The 12951-nt window shown below is 37.6% G+C and overlaps 1 protein-coding gene across 8 annotated transcripts in view; it reads left to right on the top strand.

Moving 5' to 3' along the window:
* The window catches only part of OPHN1 (oligophrenin 1), a 379874-nt gene that overhangs the window by 180243 nt on the left and 186680 nt on the right, over positions 1-12951 (top strand). For all 8 annotated transcript variants that reach the window (XR_012429977.1, XR_012429978.1, XR_012429976.1 and 5 more), the window contains one exon: positions 8074-8175. Coding sequence is in view for 4 of the 8 variants with exons in the window: in XM_005593813.5 (XP_005593870.1) it covers positions 8074-8175 (102 nt within the window). In the remaining 4 variants the exon portion in view is untranslated. The remainder of the gene's footprint in view (positions 1-8073; positions 8176-12951) is intronic.

Raw genomic sequence — 12951 nt, 5'->3', positions numbered from 1 at the left:
TAATTTGCCAAAGTTAATATTATTTTTAACACGTGCAATAAGTAACCAGTAAATGTGATAAGTCATGTTGATACGGGAAGGGAGTAGGCAAGTGCTGGGAAGAGGAAGGCCGGGTCCCTGGCTAGGGCTCCACCCCTGGGCCTGTGCACTCAGACCTAGGTGAGGACAGGCATTTCTGTTTTCATGCCAAAATGTTACATTTTCCAAGACCACCCTGTCCTGCCATGCCCCCATCCTGTGCCTATAAAAACCCCAAGACCCTAGTGGGCAGAGACACAAGTGGCTGGACATCAAGAGGAACACACAGGCGGAAGAATGCATCAGCAGACACCAGCAGATGCCAGCAGGACACCGGCAGAACCAGTAGGACACCGGCAGACACCAACAGATACCAGCAGGACACCTGCAGACAGCAGCAGATGCCAGCAGGCCATATATGGCAGGAAGACGCTGAGTTCAGCCGAGGGCGGTCAGAGGAGAGCGGGAGAGCTCGGCCGCTGAGTGGCCTGACTCCTGGGGAAAACCACATTCCCACTCCATCCCCCTCCTGGCTCCCTATCCATCTGCTGAGAGCTACTTGCATCATTCAGTAAAACCTTGCACTCATTCTCCAGTCCCACGTGTGATCTGATTTTTTCGGTACACCAAGGCAAGAACCCGGGATACAGAAAGCCCTCTGTCCTTGTGATAAGGCAGAGGGTCTAATTGAGCTGATTAACACGAGTTTCGTATAGACAACAAAACTAAAAGAGCACACTGTAGCACACGCCCACTGAGCCTTAAGGAACTGTAAGCATTTGCCCCTAGATGCTGCCTTGGGGTTAAAGCCCACATGCCCCACAACCTGCCCATCTGCATGCGCCCCCTAGAGGTTTGAGCAGAGGGGCACCGAAGAAGCGAGCCACACCCCAGTCTCATGCCCTTTGAAGGGGATAAGGGAACTTTTCCTGTTTCTATATCATTCACATTAGCAGTAAAAACTAAAATATGAAGAAATTATTTTTTAAAAATATACGAGATCTCTATGGGGAAAAGCATTAAAGTCTAGTAAAGGACATGGAAGAAAATCTAAATAAATTCTAGACCTTTCCTGTTTTCAAATGGATTTCATTAACATTATACAGATGTTAATTCTCCTCTAATTAATCTATAAATTAAAGTTTAGTTGGATTTTTAGCTTACTATGCACAAATAGCTAAGTTAACCTTTAAAAAAAGACAAAAGAAGGGAGATTTTCTCTACCAGGCAGCACACATATTACAAAGTCAGTGGAGTGGAAACAGTCGGATATTGGTCCTCAAACAGAAGGCTAGTCAAACAGAATAGATAGCTGGAGTTCAAAATCACATATTAATTTAATATAAAATAAAAATCGCACTCCAAATTAATGGGGAGTGGAAAAATTCATAGGTGATTATAGGAATAATCAATCTCTATATAGAGAAATATAAAACTGGATACCTACCTAACATCACAAACAATGGTGACTTCCAGATGGATGAAGGGCCTAGAAGTGAAAGGCAAAACTCAAAGTTTGTTTGTGTCCTGTGACCTCCTCCCCATGTGATCATCTAAGTGGAAGTTCAAGGTCTCCAGGGAGCTGATGAAACCTTCGAGGATAATGCCTTCCCAGGGCTGCTCATTTCACTTTGTTATAAGGGCTCTGTACAGGTCTTGCTTTTGTGCCATTTATTAACTAGTTTTAAAAGATTAAAAACTAATTTATTAATTAGTTTTAAAAGATTAAAACATATTTTGTCCAGCATTTTAGAATTTTAGCCCAGAGTCAGCATATCTTACTGAGCAACCATCCTTCTAAGAATGGAACTCTCTCCTTATGTTTTCATTTTCAGTCTAGGGGAAAAATCCTTCCTGGTTATGGAAAAAAGTGCCACAGTGTATGTTCTAACTCTACTTTCTTTTAACATTTCTGCCTTGCGGGATTTAAGAATTGCTACTAAGGATCATTCAGTCATTATTATCATTTTGTCATGGGGGATATGGAAGGTTAGCCATCCAGATAACATATTGACTGGTTTTTGCATGATATTTAAATTACAGATATTTTAGGCCACTTTTAAATTGAATGACAAAAATAGGCGCTCTTGTTAGAGAAAACTTGAATAGTAGGTTGCTTTTGCCAGGCATAAGAGAATTCACTCATCTCATTCTGAGGCTCTTTGCCAAAGGATAGCCTTTGGCTTATCTACCATAAGAATCTGTGATCTGTCATAAAGCTAGTAACTTTATTTCTGGGACATGTCTTGTCAGTAGATAGTAAATGTTAGATGTGGCCCACTCTTTGATTAATATTTAAGGAGGAAGAGGTATTTTTCAAAATATCAGAGTTCTCCTATTTGTTTGGATCATATAGAATACCCATTATCAAGTAGTACAACACTAGAAGGCTACAAAGAATTAGAATGTTTGATTAATAGAAAATAGGCTAAGGGCAAGGAAACCAAGTTGAAAACATGAGCACTGTATCCCCTTACTTACCTAAAGCAAATTTCATACTAAGATACGTAATTCCTATTAATTGCCACTTGTGGGAAGGAGTAGTGGGAAAACCGCAAATTAGATTGTTTTAAACCTACTTGTATACTCGATTGAGACATCACATCTTAAAGAATAGCTAATCTGAATAGCTAAAATTTGATACTCTTCTTCACAAATTTAGATTTGGATTGTCTGCTTAGATTTCTCTTTCTAACCCGATTACCTTGGCCCAAGATCCTACTCAAATCATTTGAATGCTCAGGGACACTTAAATTGTTAACGTATGTCAGCCTTTGGTGTCTCCTTTACAAAGTGGAGGTAATAAAATCCTATCTCACACTCAGAAAAGAAACAAGGCAAAATGTTTAATAGTGGTTACCTGTATGCAGTGGGCTTGGCAATAGGATAAGATTTTCACTTTTTACAAGCTGTATACTTCTGAATTGTTTAAACTTATTTCACTTCAAACAGGTATTGTTTTCATAATTTTTAGAACAAAAAGTAAGATAAGAAAAGGTCATGACCGATATCCAGGTAAAAATAATAGACCAAACCTGGAAATTGAATTATACTCTATCAGGAAACCTGATCGAAAGTATTGTAAACAGACTCTTTAAATAAAATGTAAAGACCCACAAGAACAGGATCAATGGAAGAAGCAACAATAACAACACAACTTTACAAACTAGTTGTAGCAAAGCCAAATCTTAAGATGGCAATGGAGAAATCCAAGAACAATCCTAATCGTAGTGGAGAATCCTAAAGACTCAATAATAAAAGGCAATTACTAACTTCAGGGAATATAAAAAGTTGTATAGAAAATTAAGATTAATCATACTGTGCTATATGAATCAGCTATAAATAGTGTTTGGATAGCAATAATAGTGTAAATACTGAATATAGATGAAACCATAATTTTCATAAAAGCATATTGGGAGTATGAGAGGAAAGGAAGTGTGTGTGGAGGAAATTGATGTTGGTGCTGGTGGTTATAATGAGACAGGAAGAGTAAAGAGAGCTAAATCTTCATCTTTCATACTGGGAAGTTAATAGGTAATGCATAAGTACTAAAAATTAAGAAATAGCTATTTAAAAAATTCATTTCAAGACACTAAAGTTATGGAAGTAAATACTAGAAGAATGAACATAAATAAATCAAAGTTGATGTTTCTGGGAAAGGGGAAATAGAAGAAGGACAGAGGATTGTTGCTTGTTTTAACCAAGTACATGGAACTAGATGCTTATTTGATTAAAGAAAAACTTCTATAAAATACCTTAAGCTTCAAATGTTTATTAAGTGATCATTTGTACCTTATGAGTGTGATGATGCAACCAAGTTCTCAGGCTTTATTTCCTCTCTTTACTCTCTGATTCCTTATAGAACTGTATAAATTACTATGACATAAGAAAAAATTTGAACGTTAAACCTAGCAATCAGAGTTAATGTGAAAATTTCAATTAAATAATGTATAATAAAGAACCTCATACTGCTTGGCAAATATGTGTTTTCCAGAAGTAGAATTTCCTTCCCCTTCTCCACGAGGTCAACAAGTCTGTTGGTGCAGCGTTTTTCCTGAACGTGGAAACTGACTCTTGATAAGATAAGAGCTTCTCCTACATTTGGCACTTTCAGTGAAATTGATCCTAGAATGAAAGTACTTTTGAACTCATGTTGGGATGTCTCAGAAGCAGTAGGCTATGGTTATTGCTGGTTAACCTTAGTAGAATTAATTATAAGTGGGCTTACAAAGAAATAGAAAATCTGAATAGACCTATAACAAATGATGCTGTTGACCTATGAATCAAGGAGCTTTGCAGGAAGAGAAGTCCAGAGTAAGGTGGCCTCACTGGTGTATTCCACTAATTGCTTAAATAATTCACACTAACCCTTAATAAATATTACAAAATAAAGGAGGAGGAAACACCTCCCAACTCATTCTATGATTCTGATACTTTGCTATACATATTACTCTTAAAGCAAAGCCAGACACAACAAGAAATTACAACTATAAACCAATATCCTTTACAAATATAGACACAAAAATCCTCAACCTAGCAAATTAAATACAACAGCATATACAAATAATTATATGCCATAACCATTTATCCTAGAAGTGCATGGTTGATTTAATGTCTGAAAAATCAGTGTAATACACATAGATTATTACATGCAATATACATAGATATTAATAGATTAAACAACAAAAAACATATGAACATCTCCATAGACCTAGAAAAATCATTTGACAAGATTCAACACCCTTTTCTGATAAATATATGGAACAAACTAGGAATTCAAGGGAACTTCTTCAACCTAATTGATGGCAGCTATAACCAAAACTAGAAGTTAACATCACACATAAGGGAAAGACTAAAATCTTTTCCTCTATGGTAAAGAACAAAATAAGGATGTCTCCTCTCTTCACTTTGATTCAACATTGCACTGGAAGTTCCAGTTAGCATATTTAGCCAAGATTGGAAAGAAGTAAATCTATCTCTATTTGCAGATGACTTCATGTTGTATATAGAAAATCCTCAGGAACACACACACACACACACACACACACACACACACACACACAGAACTAATGAAGGAGTTCAACAACATTGTGTAGGATACAGGATCAGTATGTAAAAATAAATTTTATTTCTATCTACTTTGGAATAAAATTTTATTTCTATTGACATTAATAATGTGAACATTAAGAAAACAATCTGATTTAATCAAAATGATTAAAATATTTAGGTATAAATTTAACGAAAGATGTGCAAGACTTATATGCTGAAAACTACAAAACATCACTGAAATAAATTAAAGAAGCCCTAAATCAATAGAAAGACAAGCTGTGTTCATGAATTGAAAGCCTTAATATTGTTAAGATGGCATTACTCATCAAGTTGATCTACAGATTCAATGCAAGCTCTATCAAAATTCCAGCTGGCCATTTCACACAAATTGATAAGATGATCCTAATATCCACATAGAAATGGAAAGGACTGGAATAGAAAAAAATATCAAAGGCAAATTTTTACATTTCAAAACTTACTACAGGCCAGGTGTTGTGGCTCACGCCTGTAATTCCAATATTTTGGGAGGCTGAGGCGGGTGGATTACCTGAGGTCAGGAGTTCAAGACCGGCCTGGTCAACATGGTGAAACCCCGTGTCTACTAAAAATACAAAATTAGCTGGGTGTAGTGGCACATGCCTGTAATCTCAGTTACTTGGGAGGGTGAGGCAGGAGAATCTCTTGAACCTAGGAGGTGGAGGTTGCTGTGAGCCGAGATCATGCCACTGCATTCCAGCCTGGGCAACAAGAGTGAAACTCAGTCTCAAAACAAAACAAAAGAAAACTTACTACAAAGCCACAGTAATCAAGACAGTGTGGTGCTGACATAAAGATAGACATATAGATCAATAGAATAGAACTGAGAGTCCAGAAACAAACATTTATGGTTCAATGATGATTTACAAAGATGTTAAAAGCGATCAATTGGGAAAGAATACTCTTTTGAATAAATGGTGCTGGGACTATCGGATATTTACTTGCAAAAGAATAAAGAAAACATAGTACATCCATACAGTCAAATACTCTTCAGTCATAAAAAGGAATGGAGTACCAATACATGCTACAATATGGATGACCCTTGAAAACATTATGTAAGTGTAAGAAGCCCGTCACCAAAGACTATAGTGCAGATTCCAGTTAATATGAAAGGTGTAGAATAGGAAAATCCATAGAGATGAATGTAGACTGTGGATTTTTGAAGGTGGGTAGAATGGGGAATGGAAAGTGACCACTAGTGTGATTAAGATTTCTTTTTGGGGTGATGAAAATATTTTGGAATTAGATAACAGCAGTGGTTGCACAGCTTTGTGAATATGCTAAAAACACCTGAATTGTAATTGTACACTTTAAAAGGATGAGTTTTATGATATGAGAATTATATTTCAGTTTTTAATTTAAAAATTGAATTGAAGGAGAACGTATTCTACAGAATCTTATCGTCCTTGGTGGAGACAGTAAAGTTTTCTGGCTCATGCTTTTCTCAATTAATTGGTACTTTAAATTGATTCAACAGCTGAAGGAACAGTTTGTCCTTCCTATGTTTTGTGTGAAAATGTCTACCTCCTGTTTTGGTATCTGAGTTAGGGTTGGGTTATGGAACTTCTCGAGTTGTATTCCTAAGACGTTCTAATTATTTATAAGCCCCATGAATGTTATTCCACCCATGATAATCTGGGCTACATGGACTGTGATCTTGGATGTTAGTTCACCTTATTTGAACCTTAATTTCCTTTACAATATCTGCTTCTCAGGGCTGTAAAGTCTAAATGAGATAATAGATTTTAAGTGTCTATCATAGTGCCTGGCCTGATGTAGGCCTCAGCCTCCCAAGTAGCTGGGATTACAGGCACACACCACCATGCCCAGCCAATTTCTCTCTCTCTCTCTCTCTTTTTTTTTTTTTTTTTGTATTTTTAATAGAGATGGGATTTCACCATGTCGGCTAGGCTGGTCTCAAACTCCTGACCTCAGGTGATCCGCCCACCTCGGCCTCCCAAAGTGCTGGCATTACAGGAGTGAGCCACTGCGCCTGGCCAAAAGCACATTTCTTATATGTCACAGGTCACTCAGCTCTGTCCTAGCTTCCTGCCCAGCAACAGATTGCTTGTAGCAATAAACCATGGGTGAATTTTTTTTTCTTTTATTTGTGGTCCCCTGCTGTGCCTCTTCTACTACCTGGCACATTGCAGGTGCTCAGTGATTTTGAATTTCCCATGAGACAACACAAGCCATTTACATTGATTTTCCAGCATGGTGCTAAGAGAATGGTAGAGTGTCAGCATTAGTCTATGACAAAGGAACATTGTTAGTGCTACTTTAGATGCTGTGTTTCTTCCAGTTGTGCTGAGCAGCAGAGAACTTAATTAAATTTAATACTCGAGAAGAGTAAAGGCTGAGTCCTTCATCTGCCACAAATCTTTGCAACCCTTGCTTTCTAGTTAAACTTTCCAGGATTTTTTTGTCTCTGTTTTTAATATCAGCTTTTTGGAGTGAAGTGCTTAAATAATACCAACTAATTCATTAAAAAGAGATAATCCCAGGTTCCTATTTCTTTGGAAATGTTTTACTTATTATTAGCTGTGTAAGTGCATTGTAGATTAACCTTTTCATGACATATATTTACTTCACTTTTGTATTACGTCTTCTTCCTTTGTAAGAAAATTTGAATGAGTGGTTAATGTATGTGAAAAATATTGGAGGGAAGAAAAGATATCTACTGCACAGGCCCTTTTAAGGTATCATTCTTTGAGGAGCAGCTTCCATAGCTTTCAGCTGTAAAAATAGGGACTGCCATTTCTGCAGGCAGAATGGTTTGGGGTTATATTTCCGGAAGTTGAAACTGCTGAGACCGATGCAAAGCTAATTCTCTGTTGCTTTTTTTTTCCTTCCCAGGAACTAGAGGGATTGACCACCTGAAAGCTGACACTATCTCCTTCATTCTCCTTTCTAAGCAGACAGAGTTACAACTATAGACATTTAATCTTTGCCCTTCTTTCCCACCTTTAGGAGCGGAAAAAGAAATTTGAAAAGGATGGTGAGAGGTTTTATTCTTTACTGGATCGGCACTTACACCTCTCTTCAAAAAAGAAAGAATCTCAGTTACAAGAGGTATGTTCACAAAGCCTGCCCCTGCCTTTCATTGCTAGCTATGCCTTAGAAACAGTGTGAATTTTGTACTGCAAGGCTTTTCCCATACCTTGTCTTAGCAGGGAACCTCATGTGATAGTAGCACTTGTAGTCAAAACTGTGGCCTGAGACTCAGAAGCCCTGAGTACTAAGCCAGCTCTTCCACTAACTCAGGGTGTGACTTTGGATAGGATACTTCTCTCTTTGCCTCATTCCATTATCTGTAAGAAGAGGAGTCAAGAGTCCCTTTCAATTGCAAGTCCAAAATCCATGTGAGGATAAAGTTAAACTAGTGTTGTATTTGGTAGAGATCAGGAACAGATCTTCTACTTTTTTTTTTCCCTGAGATATTCTATAACCTTTTTTTTTTTTTTTTTTTTTGTTTTTTTTTTTTTTTTTTTTGGTGGGGGGTTAGGGAGTGTCCTGTTGTGGGACTACTGCTTACCTGGGACTTGCAGTGGCTTCAGTTAAAATAAGCTGCCGTTCAGTGAGACCCTAACACATGCCAGGAACTCAGGAACTGTACAGGATGCAACATGACTACAGAAACAATAAGACATGGTTCCTGCCCTTCTGCATCTTACTGTTGGGCTACTAAATAAGAAAACACATTACTCTTATACTAATAGAATTTTTTACACACTTTAATGTGTATATATGGTGCTTTTGTTGGAAGTATGAAATGAGAATAGAAGACTTATGTTTGGATGTGGGGGATTTCCTTTGTGGAAGAATGTTGCCCTTCTAATTTGATGTGGTCATTAAAAAATAGGTAAAGTGTTTGACAGGTGAAAATGGAGGAATGGACCTTTCAAACAGAGACCAATGGCCCAAAGGATGGAAGGGACATAAGTAGAATTCTATTTTAGGAATCTCAAACTGGCATAGGTTGTAGGGTGAATTAGATCAGGGAGAGACTATAAGCAGGATAACCAGTTTAGGAAACTATTGATCTAGGAAATGATCTAGGGGAAAGTGTCAGAGCCATAAGAGAGGCACCACGGAAGGAAAAGAAAGAATATACGGATTGAGAATTTTTCTAATGGAAGAAGGGGTCTATATGTTCAATGAAAGATTCAGTAATAATGGAGATTTTAAAGATTCAAATATGAAAAGAGATATCTGATGGAATAATATTATAGGCAGGAACTGTCATCTTGTCTGTGGTCACACAGATTGTGGCAGAGCTGGAGCTCACCTCCTGATAACTGGTTTCATAGATATCCATCACATCATCTGAGGTGCTTGAAGGTAATAGGTCAAGAGCCTCAGTGTGGCTGTGTGCAGTGGCTCATGCCTGTAATCCCAGCATTTTGGGAAGCCAAGGCATGTGGATCACTTGAGGTCAGGAGTTTGCAACCAGCCTGGCCAACATGGCGAAACCCCAGCTCTACTAAAATTACAAAATTAGCTGGGCGTAGTGGTGCATGTCTGTAATCTCAATTACTTGGGAGGCTGAGGCAAGAGAATTGCTTGAACCCGGGAGGCGGAGGTTGCAGTGAGCCGAGATCACGCCATTGCACTCCAGCCTGGGTGACAAGAACAAAACTCTGTCTCAAAAAAAAAAACCAAAAACTTTAGTCGTGGATGGAGTTAGTATTGCAAAGGAGGACTACTTTCCTTCCATAAACTAGAATTAAGTCTGGGATCTTCTATCATTTTCCTTTTGCCCACTTTTGTTTTTTTCCTTTTCTATCTATTCTGTGTCACGGTTTCTGTGCAGAAAACAGTCAACAGGCCTGAGACTGCTGTGCTTACAAAGACCTGTTTACAAAATTAGCCCTTGGATGGCATCTGGGAACTTCACTGTTAAACAGCTCCCAACATTGATTTAGAAGTTTCCCTTAATGGGTAAGAATGGCTGACTGTGCCAAGCCTGGCTGTGCAAACAATGTGGCTTATGTTGAACATCTTTTTCTTCTGGTAGTCTTGAATTTTGGTTGTGCTGGGCAGAGTGTGCCTGTGTAACTAGCCCCCCAATAAAACCCTAGGCTACTCATTCACTTATGAGCTTCCCTGACTGACAACATTTTCTCTCTGTTGTTATAATTTGTTGAAGGAAGAATTAAATGTGTCTTCGGTGACACCACAATGAGAGATCTTTTGGAAGCTTGTACCTAGCTTCCTCTGCATTTTGCCCCAGACACCTTTTCTCTTTGCTCATTCGGCTGTGTATGCTTTCACTGAAATAAATCTTAGCTGTAAGTACTACTCTGGTGAGTCCTTTGAGTCCTGCTCAAAAAAGATTTATTAAAGAATTATTAAACTTGGGGTGGTCTTCTGGACCCTGGACACAATCCAAACTATTGGAGACTTTGCTAGGACAGCTTCTGGAGTGTTCTAGGTGTTTGGTGCTATAATGTAGATGTCCTTTTATTACTTATTCAATAAAAAATGAGCAGGGGAACCTTGAGTTACTCACTTTCAAAAAATTTAGATTTCATCTTTAGAGAAGTTTTAGGTTTACAGAAAATTAAATAGTAAGTACAGAGTTCTATATGCCCTTACTCGTCACAGTTTCTCATTTTCCCCTTTAGGATCATCTTGCATTCATGTGATACATTTGTTAGAATTGAGGAGCCAATGTATTAAACATTCTATGGGTTTTGACAAACATATGATAATATATATCCAGCATTACCATATCGTATAGGACAGTTTCACTGCCTTAAAAATCCCTGGACTTTATCTCTCCCTCCTTCTACCTCTACCTGACACCACTGATCTTTTTATGGACTCCATGCTTTTGCCTTTTCCAAAATGTCATATAGTTGGAATCATATGGTTTGTAACCTTTTTTTGATTGGCTTCTTTCAGTTAGCAATATGCATTTAAGGTTTCTCCATATCTTTTCTTGACTTGATAACTCACTTCTTTTTAGGGCTGAATAATATGCCATTGTCTGGTTGTACCACGGTTAGTTTATCCATTTGCCTATTGAAGGACTTCTTGGTTTCTTCTGAATTTTGGCAATTGTTAAAGCTGTGATAAATAATTGTGTGCAGGCTTTTAGGGATATACATTTTGATGAGTAAATACCAAAGAATACAACTGCTATCATATGGTAAGATTTTATCTAGTGTTGTAAGAAACTGCCGAACTGTCTTCCAAATTGGCTGTAGCAGTTTTTATTTCCACCAACAATGAATGATAGCTCCTGTTGCTCCACATCCTTGTCACTATTCTGTGTTGTACTATTAAAAGTAATGGCAGAAATCACAATTGCTTTTGCACCAACCTAATATGTACATGGAATATCTTTCCATTTATTTTGACCTTTGATTTTTTTCATTAGTGTTTTGTACTTCTGCTCTTAAAGATCTTGTCTTTTTGCACCTGGCTTATTTGACTTAACAAATAACTTTCAGTTCCATTTATGTTGTTGCAAATGACAGGATCTCATTTTTTTCCTTCTTTTATTTCTGATGCTAGTTGTTTGTGTATTTATTCTTTCTTACTTATTTAATGTGGCTAAAATATTAACAATTTAATTGATTTTTTTCAAGGAATCAGCTTTTTGGTTTTGTTGATTTCCTGTTGTTCATTTCATTGATATCATCTTCTTTTTTTATTATTATTATACTTTAAGTTCTAGGGTACATGTGCACAACGTGCAGGTTTGTTACATATGTATACATGTGCCATGTTGGTGTGCTGCACCCATTAACTCATCATTTACATTAGGTATATCTCCTAATGCTATCCCACCCCCCTTCCCCCACCCTATGTCAGGCTCCGGTGTATGATGTTCCCCACCCTGTGTCCAAGAGTTCTCATTGTTCAATTCTCACCTATGACTGAGAACATGTGGTGTTTGGTTTTCTGTCCTTGTGATAGTTTGCTGAGAATGATGGTTTCCTGCTTCTTCCATGTCCCTACAAAGGACATGAACTCATCCTTTTTTTCTGGCTGCATGATATTCCATGGTATATATGTGCCACATTTTCTTCATCCAGTCTATCATTGATGGAAATTTGGGTTGGTTCCAAGTCTTTGCTATTGTGAATAGTGCCACAATAAATATACGTATGCATGTGTCTTTATGGCAGCATGATTTATAATTCTTTGGGTATATAGCCAGTAATGGGATGGCTAGGTCAAATGGTATTTCTAGTTCTAGATCCTTGAGGAATCGTCACACTGTCTTCCACAATGGTTGAACTAGTTTATAGTTCCACCAACAGTGTAAAAGTGTTCCTATTTCTCCACATCCTCTCCAGCACCTGTTGTTTCCTGACTTTTTAATGATCACCATTCTAACTGGTGTGAGATGGTATCTCATTGTGGTTTTGATTTGCATTTCTCTGATAGCCAGTGATGATGAGCATTTTTTTATGTGTCTGTTGGCCGCATAAATGTCTTCTTTCGAGAAGTGTTTGTTCATATCCTTTGCCCACTTTTTGATGGGGTTGTTTGATTTTTTCTTGTAAATGTGTTTAAGTTCTTTGTAGATTCTGGATATTAGCCCTTTGTCAGATGGGTAGATTGCAAAAATTTTCTCCCATTCTGTAGGTGGCCTGTTCACTGTGATGATAGTATCTTTCGCTGTGCAGAAGCTCTTTAGTTTAATGAGATCCCATTTGTCAATTTTGGCTTTTGTTGCCATTGCTTTTGGTGTTTTAGTCATGAAGTCCTTGCCCGTGCCTATGTCCTGAGTGGTATTGTCTAGGTTTTCTTCTAGGGTTTTTATGGTTTTAGGTCTAACATTTAAGTCTTTAGTCCATCTTGCATTAATTTTTGTATAAGGTGTAAGGAAGG

Source organism: Macaca fascicularis, chromosome X (genome assembly GCF_037993035.2).
Source record: "Macaca fascicularis isolate 582-1 chromosome X, T2T-MFA8v1.1".
Classification (NCBI taxonomy): domain Eukaryota; kingdom Metazoa; phylum Chordata; class Mammalia; order Primates; family Cercopithecidae; genus Macaca; species Macaca fascicularis.
The sequence above is the reverse complement of the archived record's forward strand: the minus strand, read 5'-3'. Positions and strand labels throughout refer to the sequence as shown.